Here is a 12,416-nt window from a genome sequence, read left to right on the forward strand (position 1 = left end):
ATTGCCCAATCACATTTCCTTACGGCTTTTTCTTCGCTGTCATCTTCATAGACAGTCTTCCATATATAGCAGCGCGTCGGTATCAGCTTTGGCCTACAATATTACGCAGATTGCATCGAGGTCATATCACAACCTGGTGAGATCTGACAAGATGACAGAAACCTTGCGAGACGCACTATGTGGCCCTGGTCTTTCGGATGGAACTGGATTGCATGGCAACCGGGACCTTCGTGGTGAGACAGCGAATGACGCGTTGCCAATTGCGGTCATTGGTATTGCCTTCAAGCTCCCCCAAGGAATAGAGTCCGTAGACTCACTCTGGGAGACACTGTCTGCTGGTCGATCTGCTTGGTCGCCTTTTCCCCCAAGCCGGCTGAACCCAACTGGCATATATGATCCTGACGATGAGCGATTGAACAGTGTAAGCTCCTCTTACTGAATCTATGGCAAGATAGGAACTAAGTCTGTTAGTTTCCGCTTAAAGGCGCCCATTTTATTAACGGCGATCTTGGGGCGTTTGACGCCCCTTTCTTCAAAATCGGACCTGCTGAGGCGGCTGAGATTGATCCGCAGTCACGAATATTGCTAGAAACAACTTACCATGCGTTGGAAAACGGTTAGTTCCCTGCCGGGATTGCCTTGCTCATGATCTAATCATGTCCCAGCCGGAATTCCACTGGGTAACATTGCCAACTCCAACACCTCTGTTTACACATCTGGCTCTGGAGATGACTACAAAGCCTTCTCAACAAAGGACCCGCAGTTCGGGGGCCGTTATGGGGCAAGCGGGCTGGCATCCAGTATCCTGGCCAATCGAATCAGCTGGTTCTTTGATCTTCATGGTGCTTCTATCCATGTCGGGACTGCTTGCTCCAGCGCTCTTGTAGCTATACACGCGGCCTGTCAAGGGATCCGGGCCGGAGAATCTGATCTGGTGAGACTGGCCATTCGGTGAACATCTAACCACACATTCTGTTCCCACATTAACGCTTATGTAGGCTATTGTCGCTGGTGTCAACCTGTTGATCAATCCTGATATGGCTATGTTTCTTAACAATCAGAACTTCTTATCTCCGGACGGCCGCAGCTGGAGTTTTGATCAAAGCGCAAATGGCTACGGTCGAGGGGAGGGTTTCGGCGTTATTATCCTCAAGTCCGTTGACGGGGCTTTGCGCGACCACGACACCATCCGGGCTGTGGTGCGTGCCACGGGCATAAATCAGGACGGCCATACACCAGGGATCGTTCAGCCAAGCCGAACAGCTCAAGCTGACCTGATCCGGCAAACATATCAGAAAGCTGGTCTTGATATGAAGGACACCAGATACATTGAAAGCCATGGCACGGGTACACCTGTTGGAGGTAAGTCTGAGCCATAATCCTTCTTCTTTCTCTTATCTCTTTCTTTTGCTTGGTTTCTTACTTTGTTTCTTTATTTATCTTTATTTTCTTCCCCCCCCCCCCTTTTTTTCTTCTATTCCCCGCCATTTGTGCCTTCTTGGCTGACGGTTTGTTTGGCAGATCCAATTGAAGCCGGGGCAATCAGTGATGCATTTGGTAGTTCAATTCCACTTTATGTTGGCTCCGTCAAGGCGAACATAGGTCATCTGGAGGACGCCAGCGCTATCGCGAGCGTCATCAAAAGTGTTTTGGTGCTCGAGCAGGGAGAGATTCCTCCCATTGCGGGGCTCGAGGTTGTCAATCCGGCAATTGCAGTGGAGCATCCCAATCTACAGGTACCTTACCACCTCTCATCTCCCGCGGCCTGGCAATTATGGCGTTAAAACCCTTTCGCAGTTCCCGAAAACGACAGTGCGCTGGCCATCAAAGGGGCTACGGAGATTGTCAATCAATTCCTTTGGTTTCGGTGGAACAAACGCACACATTGTCATGGAGGATGCTGAGAACCACTTAAAGTCCAGAGGAATTACAGCCAGTACATCCAAAACGTCGTCGGACCGACTCGAGGACCCAAAGCTCCTAGTATTCTCGGCCCAGGATGAAGGTGGTATAGGTCGGCTTCAGTCTGCTTATAATCAGTATCATGCCGTTGGTCCGTATCCCTCCAATCAAGATTACGTCGGGCAGCTGGCATACACGTTGAGTGAACGACGAAGTACGCTGCTCTGGCGCTCGTTTGTCACCTGCGCCTCTCTGAATAGCCTCACCCAAGGGCTTAAATTATCCACACCGGTCAAAGCGCTTGTTGCCCCTAAGCTAGCCCTCTGTTTTACTGGTCAGGGAGCACAATGGTATTCTATGGGGCGAGAGTTACGTATCTATGACTCTTATAGGGAAGCCTTGTCGGTGAGCGCGACAACGCTGAAATCAATCGGTTGCGAGTGGAACCTCCTTGGTATAGTATTCTACCCGCTTGTCACTCCAGACAAATTTGAAAATTTCGTTTATGTATTCCAGATGAGCTTTCTCGGGCACCAAACGAAAGCAGAATCAATGACCCCGAAATCAGCCAGACACTGTGTACGGCTGTCCAGATAGGTTTGGTGGATTTGCTCGAGGCGGTCGGTGTCAAAGCCACGGTTGTTATTGGGCACTCCTCTGGAGAAATTGCAGCAGCGTAAGAGGCATGCACCAGATTATGAATAGAATTGCTAAAACTTTGCTCGACCAGGTATTCCGTCGGTTTTCTCGACAAACGCTCTGCGATCCGCGTGGCTTATTATAGGGGGCTCTTGGCTTCGCTGCTTGTCAGTGGTAACACCCACGAAGGTGCTATGCTCGCGGCTGGCGCTTCCGATTCACAGATCCAACCTTACCTAGATGCTGTTGGAATGCAGCATGGCAAGAAAGGTATTACTGTAGGCTGCATCAACAGCCCTCGCAGTGTCACTGTTACCGGCGATTTACAGCAAATTGAATGCTTGAAACGGCTATTAGACGCAGACGGCATCTTCGCTCGAAAGCTCGCGGTTCCGGTAGCGTATCATTCTTCACATATGGAAGCCATCGCCAAGAGATATTACGACTCCCTTGACTCCTTGACTGGGAGGCCAGGCAGTCTAGCGACTGTGATGATATCCTCCGTCACGGGCGAGCCTGTGACATCGAGAGAGGTCTGCCAGAGGCGCTATTGGGTGGACAACATGGTATCTCCAGTGCGCTTCGCGAAGGCACTGAGCAGAGCAGGATCCCTGCGTGTCATCGGGGACAAAACGTCCCCACATGAGGTCAGTCGTCCGCAGTTCCTGTTCCAGGACATCTTAGAGATAGGACCGCACTCAACACTTCGACGACAAATCGAGGACACCTTAGCCGCAGGACCTGCAAAAGGCCCTGCTCCTGGCTATTCCTCGGCGTTGATTCGCGGCGTCAATGCCATCGAAACAGTTCTCAACGCTTTCGGGTATCTTCACTGTCGGGGCCATCACATTAGCATCCAAGCAGTCAATGGGATTAGTTCCCCAAATCGCTCAAGTGCACTACCTTTGACCAGCCTACCTAAATATCCATTTGATCATTCCAGATCCTACTGGCGTGAGTCGCGACTCAGCCTGGGCAACAGGTTTCGCCAAGCACCGCGACATGACTTTCTAGGTATCCGAGTTCCGGACTGGAACCCGTATCAGGCCAAATGGCGGCGGCGCATCAGAATTTCTGAAGACCCTTGGCTCCAAGGCCATGTTGTTTCTCGTGCAAACATACTGCCCGGCGCTGCTGTCATTGCGATGGCGATCGAAGGTGTCAGAAGCCTACTCAGTGTTTCACCAGCTCCAGACAAGTTGGCTGTTTATAAGTTGAAAGACATCCAGTTCTTCCGACCGGTCGGCATCTCAGCAGATACGGATGGTGTCGAAGTCGAGTTTTATATCTGCTCAACCGGGCAGACTACGGACCGCGATGACGGTTGGCGCGAATTTCATATGTATTGCATTGATAACGCCGCTTGGACTGAAGCATGTCGTGGCCAGATTCGAGTTGTCTACATGCGGGATAGTGGTCATGTTGACAGTAATATCCAGACTAAGCTCGAGGCCGAAGATCACGCCGCCGAGCTCGCTCGCGTCCAAGCAACCTGCAGTCGCACGGTAAAGATGGATCAATTTTACAATCGATTGGCCGCAGATGGCATCATGTTCGGACCTGCGCATCAAGCTGTCAAGCAGACAGCTTACAATGATCACCTAGAATGTTGGGGTCACATCGATCTCTTATCTTGGACGACCAATAGCAGGAAATTGAGTCAAACAGACTTTGTCATCCATCCGGCCTCGCTGGACGGATTGTTCCATCTTGGGCTCATACCTGTTACCGACGGAGGCAAGAAGGTATTTCCCTGTGTTATGATAGGTATTCAACAGATGTGGATCTCAGAAAAGGTACGAGACCATAATTCGATCGTGGCGTGGAACAAATCCAGCCTTACCGGCCTAGACAAAACTACTTCGAATGTCGTTGCTCTGGACTTTTCTGGTCACGAAACCCTCTTTTCGGCTAGTGGACTTGATGCCAAATTCATCAGGGGAGCCTCCGTAGCATCTCAGGATAGTCGAAGACTGTGCTGGAACTTTGACACGAGGCCCGACATTGAACTCTTGGCCCCAGAGGAGCTCCGGCAGTATGTCGACAAAACCGTTCCCACTCTAGCCGCGCCGCCCCTGCTGGATTATGAGGTGAAGCTGTTGCTGTATCTCTGTGTTCCACGCATGTCAGAGAGACTCAGACAGACTGGTATCGCCGAGATGCCCCCTCATCTTAGACAATACGTGGCATGGATGAAAAGAGAAGCGGAGAAACTTGACCGTCATGAGTCTTTTGGTGTTGAAACTGAACCTCATATGACCGACGATGTTTTCTTTAATGACCTACTTGCTCGAGTAGAGTCTCAGGACGTTCGGGGCAGTTTCTTTGCGGTGATTGCTCGAAATCTCGACGACATACTGAAGGGAAAGTCCGACGCTCTACATCTAATGTTTCACTCTTCTCTTGTCAAGGATTACTATCGAGCACACAACAAAATGAACAACGGACTGCTCAAGTCCCTGGTTTTTCTCGACCTGTATGCGCACAAGAACCCGCGCATGAGAGTCCTCGAGATTGGTGCCGGAACCGGGGGTATGACAAAATATGTTCTGGATACACTGACCCAAGATGGATCCGGTATCTCAGGCGCAGGAAATCCTCGTTTTTCTCACTATACATACACCGATATTTCCGCTGGATTCTTCCCCGCCGCCGAGTCCTTGTTTGACTCGCTCAAAGACAGAGTGACGTTCCAAGTACTGGACATCGAGAAGAATCCCGTGGCCCAAGGGTTTGAGCTTGGGGTGTATGATATGATAATTGCCGAAAATGTGTTGCATGCAACTCAGGATCTTGATACAACCTTGAAACACGTGCGGGAGCTACTTAAGCCCGAGGGTAAGCTGCTTTTACTGGAGCTGACTATTCCCGAAGCCATCCGCACGGGTTTTGCCTTCGGACTCCTTCCAGGTTGGTGGCGCTTCAAAGACGCGCACCGAGAGTTTAGCGCGCTAGTATCGGCAGAAGTCTGGCATAGTCTTTTGTTGAAGGCTGGCTTCTCTGGTGTCGAGCTGGAATTGACCGATTATGACGATCCCGTGCATCATGAGTACAGTGCTATAATATCCACCGCCGTGGTCGACGATGGTTCCCCCAAACTCCATCCCCCGAGAACCGCTATTGTCTTAGACGAGAGCGATCCCGTCCAAATTAGTGTCGCTCAGACTTTGTCTCAAAGGATTAAAAACATGGCTGCTCCAGAAACCACTGTGACCAGGCTTTCCGATGCTGCTCGTTTGGCCGGGCAGGGAACATGGCTTTTTATTATCATCGTTGAGCTTGGAGATTCTTTCATGTCTCGCATGACTGAAAGCTCTTTTGCGCACCTCAAGCAAATCTTTCTGGCTGCCGATGGGCTGCTTTGGGTCTGCCGTGGTGGTGGATCAAGACCACAATTACCCGATCACGCCATGATTCAGGGCGCGTTTCGAGGCCTTCGACTAGAAAAGAACGCTTCCAAGTTTATTACTCTGTCCCTGGAAGCAGCGACCCTTGATTCAGCATGGATCGCGTCCAAGACGTTGAAAGTATTCCAGGATGTTGTCACCAAGCCAGTGGATGAATGCGAGCAAGAGTACGTGGAGAGAGACGGTTCTCTCTGCGTGGATCGCCTGATCGAGGGGGGCTACCTCAATCGGCAGCTGCCTGCCCTCGCCGTAGAGACAGAAAATGGAGAAAGAGCTTTTGGGGATTGCGATAGCTTGAGGCTCGAGATTACGACTCCTGGGCTTCTTGATACTTTGCAGTTTGTGGCGGACAAAAACATACATGAGCCCCTTGGTGCAGACGAAATTGAAATCCAAGTCGAAGCCAGTGGCGTCAATTTCCGTGACTGCCTGACCGCTTTAGGTCGTATTCCTGGTGATATCTTGGGGCTTGATTGCTCTGGCACGGTGACTCGTCGCGGGGACACTGTCACTGACCTGGCCGTTGGGGATCGGGTCTTTGCGGGTGCGCTTGGAACTTATCAAACGTACACACGATGCAAGGCTAGCCATGCTATACCTATACCCGATTCGATGAGCTTTTCGGAAGCAGCTGCTCTCCCCGTTGTCTTGAATACGGCTTTCTACGCACTTGTTCATGTCGCTAATATCCAACCCCGTGAAACCGTTCTGATACACTCCGCTGCAGGCGGGACTGGGCAGGCGGCAATTCAGGTTTCTAGGTTACGCAAAGCCGAGATCTTTGCCACGGTAGGCTCTGAGGAGAAAAAGACCTTGCTGATGAACTTATATCAAATCAGCGAGGACCATATCTTCGACAGTAGAAGCACGTCGTTTGTCAAAGGTATTCAACGGATGACCTCCGGAAGGGGTGTCGATGTTATCCTGAACTCTCTCAGTGGAGATCTTCTGGTGGAGAGCTGGCAGTGCATGGCTCCCTTTGGTCGCTTTTTGGAACTTGGAAAGAAGGACATACTCGAGAATGGTAGCCTTCCAATGCGGCCCTTCGCGCGGAACGCTTCATTTCATGCGATTGATCTCATTGCGCACCTGGACCGTCCCGAATTCTTGCGCCGTCTACGAAGCGACATAGAGCCTCTGATCGCCCAGGGTAAGCTTAGAGCACCGCAGCCACTTCATGTATACGGTGTTGCAGAAATCGAGAAAGCATTTCGCTACTTGCAGGGCGGCCAAAATACGGGGAAGACTGTTATCGAGATGAGGCAGAAGGATGTTGTGAAAGTGAGTAATTAATGAGACAACAGGTCCTACGACGGCTGACCACAGTAAAACTCCAGACAAAGCTCAAAGTACAACGATCTTGGGAATTTGATCCAAATGCGACATATGTTATCGCTGGAGGACTAGGGGGCATCGGACGTAGCACGGCCAGGTGGATGGCTAGTCGAGGTGCCAAATGCCTCCTATTGCTCTCTCGATCCAGAACACCCAATGCAGAAGCAAAGCAGGTAATACAAGATATAAGAGAGCAAGGCGCCCGGGTTGAAACACGTGCGTGTGACATCAGCGACTATGCCAGTCTGCAACAGACGCTAGATGAAATCAGCAGGCTGATGCCCCCGATAAAGGGTTGCATTCAATCAGCAATGGTCCTCCGAGTATGCCTGCCCTTTACACACAATTTCTGCTATCCATGATGATACTACAATTCAGCTGACCTAGCGATATATAGAACAAGGTATTCGAAAACATGACCTTCCGGGATTGGAAACAGGCCGTGGACTCCAAGGTCGCAGGAAGTTGGCACCTGCACCGGCTGCTGCCCAAGAACATGGACTTTTTCATTATGTATTCATCTTTCGCTGGTGCGATAGGTGGCACTGCGTCCGTTAATTATTCGGCCGCCTGTGCCTTCCAGGATGCCCTAGTGCACCACCGAAACTCATTGGGCGAGCGAGCAACAACGTTCAACCTTGGACTGATGTTAGAGGACGGCGTGCTGCGGGACAACGACACTGTTCGCTCACTTCTGATGGGCACCGGCATGTTCATCGGTATTACCCAGAAGGACATGTTTGCACTTCTAGAGTATCATTGCAATCCATCCTTGGAGATTCCAGTCGCACCGCTCAAGTCGCAGGTTTTGACAGGAATTGTGGTGCCACAGAACTTCGTCACGCGCGGCACCGAGGTTCCAATCATAATGAAACGCCCCTTGCTCAGCGGCACCTGGAATATACAGGACGCAGAAGATACACAGGCAGCTAGTACCGGCGCAAACGGACCTGTGGATGTTGTGCAGCAGTTGGCAGGAATTCGCTCCGTTGAAAAGGCGGCCGACGTGATTGCCGAAAGCCTTATGCATCGCCTGGGTAAAGCTCTCGGTGTGCCGGTTAAGAACCTGGATCTATCCAAGCCGCTAAACGGGTACGGAGTTGACTCTTTGATTGCGGTGGAACTGCGGAATTGGTGCCAGGCAAAGCTGGATGCCGACGTGCCAGTCTTTGACATTCTCGCGAATAAATCATTTTCTGAGATCGGCAGCTTGGCTGCGGGGAGTAGTAAGGTCGTGGCGAGGATGTTGGAGGGATTCAAGGATGGCTGAATTTAGCTTCTTCAGACTGCATCGTGGTAGACGTCTTAAGACATGTGCTGAGTGTCTGTTCGTCCACCCTGGTATGTTAATGCTCCCTAGGAATCAGCAGTTTTAGCTTCCCGCCTGTTGAAGCTCGGTCCAATGGCACAGTGTCCATTGGCAATCTATTACAGCTTCCTATGAAGTATCTTTCTGTAACTTGATGGTCTGGGGTGTCTACATTCTGTCATCGACCAAAAGAGCACGTTAAATCCACATCAATAGTGGTACTTCAACACTAGCGATTGCCAGGGTCGCCGGTTTTGAGGCACCTACCTTCCTCCTATTAACATGGTCACGTAAATATACTATATATGCCATTATTCACTACCGCTAAGTACATACGACCACAGGGTGAGGAGAACAGGGCTTCCCGTCCGCTCAGCCGTACTTAAGCCTCACGCCGGCCGGTTAGTAGTTGGGTGGGTGACCACCAGCGAATCCCGGCTGTTGTATGTTTTTGCTCTTGTTTCTTTTTCTCTTCTCTCCTGCCGAGGAGCCAGCCATGTTGTTTGTGTTTGTTTGTTGTTGTGTTGTATAGACGGGAACACGGTGATAACAACCTACTGTATCAATCAATCTGTGGCACGGCTTATGTTGGCCTCATGACGCTGTTCGGCCGAATCCCAAGGTTCATTTTTATTAAAGGGCTCAGAATCTCAGAAGCTCAGGGATATGCACTTCGTTGAGAACACGTAAAAATAAAGAAAAGAAGAGAAATCCCTAGAAGGGAAGGGATCATAAAGCAAATATTAGTTAATTATGTTTTGGCGCTTTCAAAACTTCGCGACCCTTCCCATCGATGCTTCAACTAAAACGAGGCTTCCGTTATTGTGTCCCATCTCTTTTCATTTTAATTCCAATGAAGCTCACCGGTTTCAATGTTAGCGAAATACACTTGCTCCTCGTTGAAGTGGAACCGCACAACTTTTTCTTTGCCACATTGATAGGACGCGTGGCGGTCTTCAGTGTAACAGGTTTGATTTTTCTGCCACTCCGCGAGATCTGGCATACTGCAATAGCGAGTAGACTGGGGTTGCCAATAGCCCTCCAAGGTGTTTAATATATGGCATCTCTGCACGTCATTTTTGAAGTTGAAACAATGGAGTTCATGTATGCCCGTGTCTAAATCCCAAAGGCAGTCTTCAACATTCCGAACATCGACATCCGCGGACTTCAGGTGGGATTCCCCAATGCAATCAAGCGCGTTTTTGGGCTTACAAATCCCGCTCATCTTCACCGTCTTTCGATTCTTCTCTTCTAGGGGAAATGCCCGGATGTCTTCGTAATCACAGTCCCAGCCAAGGTCGCATTCCCCAACGAGGTCGCCGCAGCCGCGGACACAACGCTCATCTTTATATGTTGTTTTCTTGTCCCCGCATACTTGTACTTTTTCGCAGATGAATTTCTCAGGACAGTAGCCGCGGTTGTCGCATTTACCCCCGTTTGTACTTGTTAACGCCTGCGGGCCGGCCTGTAAGTTGTTGGAGGGGTTGTCGACAGTTTGATGTTTACGTGGAGGAGCGACGCGCTCATTGTCATCGATATGGATCTCGTGCGGTGGGATGTTATCGGGCACGGGGTCGGCTTTTGAGTCGGACCTGGCTACGCAGCGCTTGGGGTTTTGCCACGCCGCCTCAGCTGCATAGATCCAGAGATTGGTGTAATTGTACCAGGTCTTTGGTGTGAAGAAGATCCTGCAGTTGGCTGGTTCGTACACGAATTGAAGGGGTAAGTTGGTTCGGTCATTGTGACGGACCTGGTCTCGCAGATTGACGCTGGCGGTAGAGATCAAGAAATCGAGATCCCGCGGTGGAAGCACTTCCTGCGTGCTATTGTCCATTTGTTGTGCGATCTTGATATCCTCGTCTATCAGGCGTGTATCGTATGCTCGTGCACCGCGCGTTCCACTGGGAGCTTGCATGGGGGAGTAGTCGGGCTTTCCGCCTACTACAACGGTGGAAACATTGGCTTGGTGGTGCATCAGCTCCATGAAAATGGCACAGGCAGACGAGCAGAGGCCGTCGCTGAGAATGATGATATCTTTCGCTTCGTAAGGCTGGGGGTCTCCCCCGCTGTCGATGATGATACTCCCTCCCTCTTGGGTGAATTCCATGTTTCTGAGGTTGTATTCTTCCGTTTTTGTATAGCTGTCTTTGCCATAGGACGCTGCCGAACCGAAGTAGTTCTCCCACGAGGTGAATTCCTGTCCTGTCTGTACATCCAGTCGACTGGTTACGACCCACTCGTTACTGATTAATGAGCTGTTGTTTGGGGCGAATGTCTCCCAGTATGGCGTCAAAGTCGAACCTAAGGCATCTGCCATCGGACTTCTGCGCCTACGGCTGCCAGTGAACGGTTTTTTCAAAGGAAAGAACAGCTTGAATGTCTCAATGGCCAACAGAGGCTGTCCACCCTTGTTCTGCTGCACGTCAATGATGACTCGCTTCAGACCCGCCTTCTTGCTGAGTTCGAGAAAGTCCTTGATTGTTTGAATAAACGTCTTTGACTCTTTGTTGCCGTTTGAAGAGAACTTGGGAATGCTCAGAACAGCCAGCGAGGATTCCCGTAGGAAGTACCCTCTCAGCAGCGTTTTAGCATCCGAAGCATGGTTTTGTTGGAAAACATCAGGCTGAGGCGGATATGCCGAGTCCCACAATTTCTGACGTGAGTTGGAGTCTGAGGTAGGCTCAGACGCTGCGACCGATGTACTCGATGCAGATTGCTGCGAGGAGAGGTGCAGAGTTTTGTTGTAAGATGCCGGGGGATTACCCAAGACAAAAAAGTTGTAAAAGTCCCCACCGGTCTCCAAGGGGCCGGTATACTCGGGGCCAAGGTACACAGCCTGCCAGGGAACAGGGGCGCGCACTGTGCCGTTCTCAAACACAAGTTTGATTGACTCGCCTGGGTACAAGGAAGCAGCTCCATAGAAGACTTCCAGGAGCCCCTGGGCTTCCAACGCGCCACTCCGCATCAGCATGTTCCAGTCCGCGTGAGGCTCGAGCTTTCCAGCAGATTGTCGAGCGGCAAAGTCTTCCAAGAATTCAGTGGCATTCTTTTCGTTTATGGTGGCAATGGCTGACGGCTGCCACGGTAGCCCTGCTGTCTCGTTGGCAAGAAGTTCATTTGCAACGTACACCTTCGGTAGCTGCTTTCCGTCCAAAGACACAGATACAAGATCATACGGAGATCCAAAGGTGAAGGTGGAAAGAATGCCTCCAGTCATACTGAGATGATCATCATGTGCAGCATTGAGCAGCAGTTTGAGGGTGGCCTCAAACGCGTACTGATTATGGAACAATCCCTGGTCGATGTAACTCTTGATTTCAGCTAATCCGGCAACGAGATCCACCCGCGGCTGCTGGTAGTCTGGTGGTGGGCTTGCAAGGTAGGCTATGGTGCTGTGAAATTGGATTGTGTCGTTCCAATATTGAATGAGACGACTAGCAACGTCTGGATTGAATGGAACGCTTTTCAGGCAGTCGTACGCTTGCGACGCATTGAAAATGATGAACGTGGCGTCTAGAAGAGAGTCTGTGGTCAGCAACAGGTATTGGCATCTGGTATCTCAGGATATACATGCCCTTGTGGTTTACAATGTCACCACACGCAGTGGAAGGAGACGCCGACACTGCCAGCACTAGGGCTTGCAGAACCAGCAGAAGTATGTTCGTTTTGTCTGGCATGTTGACCGTGTTGTGGCACTCACCAGCCTTCGAGAACGCAGGTATCTTCAATATTTATGCCAGCACCTTCAGGCTCGAGCGAGACATCGATGTTTGCTTCTTCCAACTGCGTCACAGTTGGAGGTGCAGTTGGAGAGGGGTATGCTC

General features: G+C 50.7%; 2 protein-coding genes across 2 annotated transcripts; one reads left to right on the plus strand and one right to left on the minus strand.

Annotated features, from left to right (window-relative positions):
• Positions 1 to 151: 151 nt before the first annotated feature.
• On the plus strand, positions 152 to 8,553 carry P170DRAFT_358230 (uncharacterized protein; the record flags this gene model as incomplete). Its single annotated transcript, XM_024844275.1, has 12 exons — positions 152 to 421; positions 472 to 620; positions 802 to 934; positions 999 to 1,362; positions 1,522 to 1,736; positions 1,798 to 2,356; positions 2,419 to 2,578; positions 2,633 to 3,316; positions 3,524 to 4,580; positions 4,770 to 7,229; positions 7,681 to 7,965; positions 8,116 to 8,553. 12 exons carry the CDS (start codon positions 152 to 154, stop codon positions 8,551 to 8,553), a joined length of 6,774 nt encoding a protein of 2,257 aa, XP_024703993.1.
• Positions 8,554 to 9,235: 682 nt separating this feature from the next.
• P170DRAFT_382985 (uncharacterized protein) lies at positions 9,236 to 12,366 on the minus strand. Its single transcript, XM_024845626.1, has 2 exons — positions 12,167 to 12,366; positions 9,236 to 12,105 (listed from the first exon to the last, which is right to left on the minus strand). The coding sequence occupies exons 1-2, from the start codon at positions 12,267 to 12,269 to the stop codon at positions 9,437 to 9,439; spliced, it is 2,772 nt and encodes a 923-aa protein (XP_024703994.1). The 5' UTR covers positions 12,270 to 12,366; the 3' UTR covers positions 9,236 to 9,436.
• Between the last annotated feature and the right edge of the window lie 50 nt (positions 12,367 to 12,416).

The sequence above is a fragment of the Aspergillus steynii genome (assembly GCF_002849105.1).
Source record: "Aspergillus steynii IBT 23096 chromosome Unknown P170scaffold_4, whole genome shotgun sequence".
NCBI lineage: Eukaryota > Fungi > Ascomycota > Eurotiomycetes > Eurotiales > Aspergillaceae > Aspergillus > Aspergillus steynii.

Coding starts and splice junctions, on each gene's coding strand:
- P170DRAFT_382985 (XM_024845626.1), bottom strand. CDS start 12,269: ATGCCAGACAAAACGAACATACTTCTGCTGGTTCTGCAAGCCCTAGTG. Junction 12,106..12,166: donor TGACATTGTAAACCACAAGG/GCATGTATATCC, acceptor ACTCTCTTCTAG/ACGCCACGTTCATCATTTTC.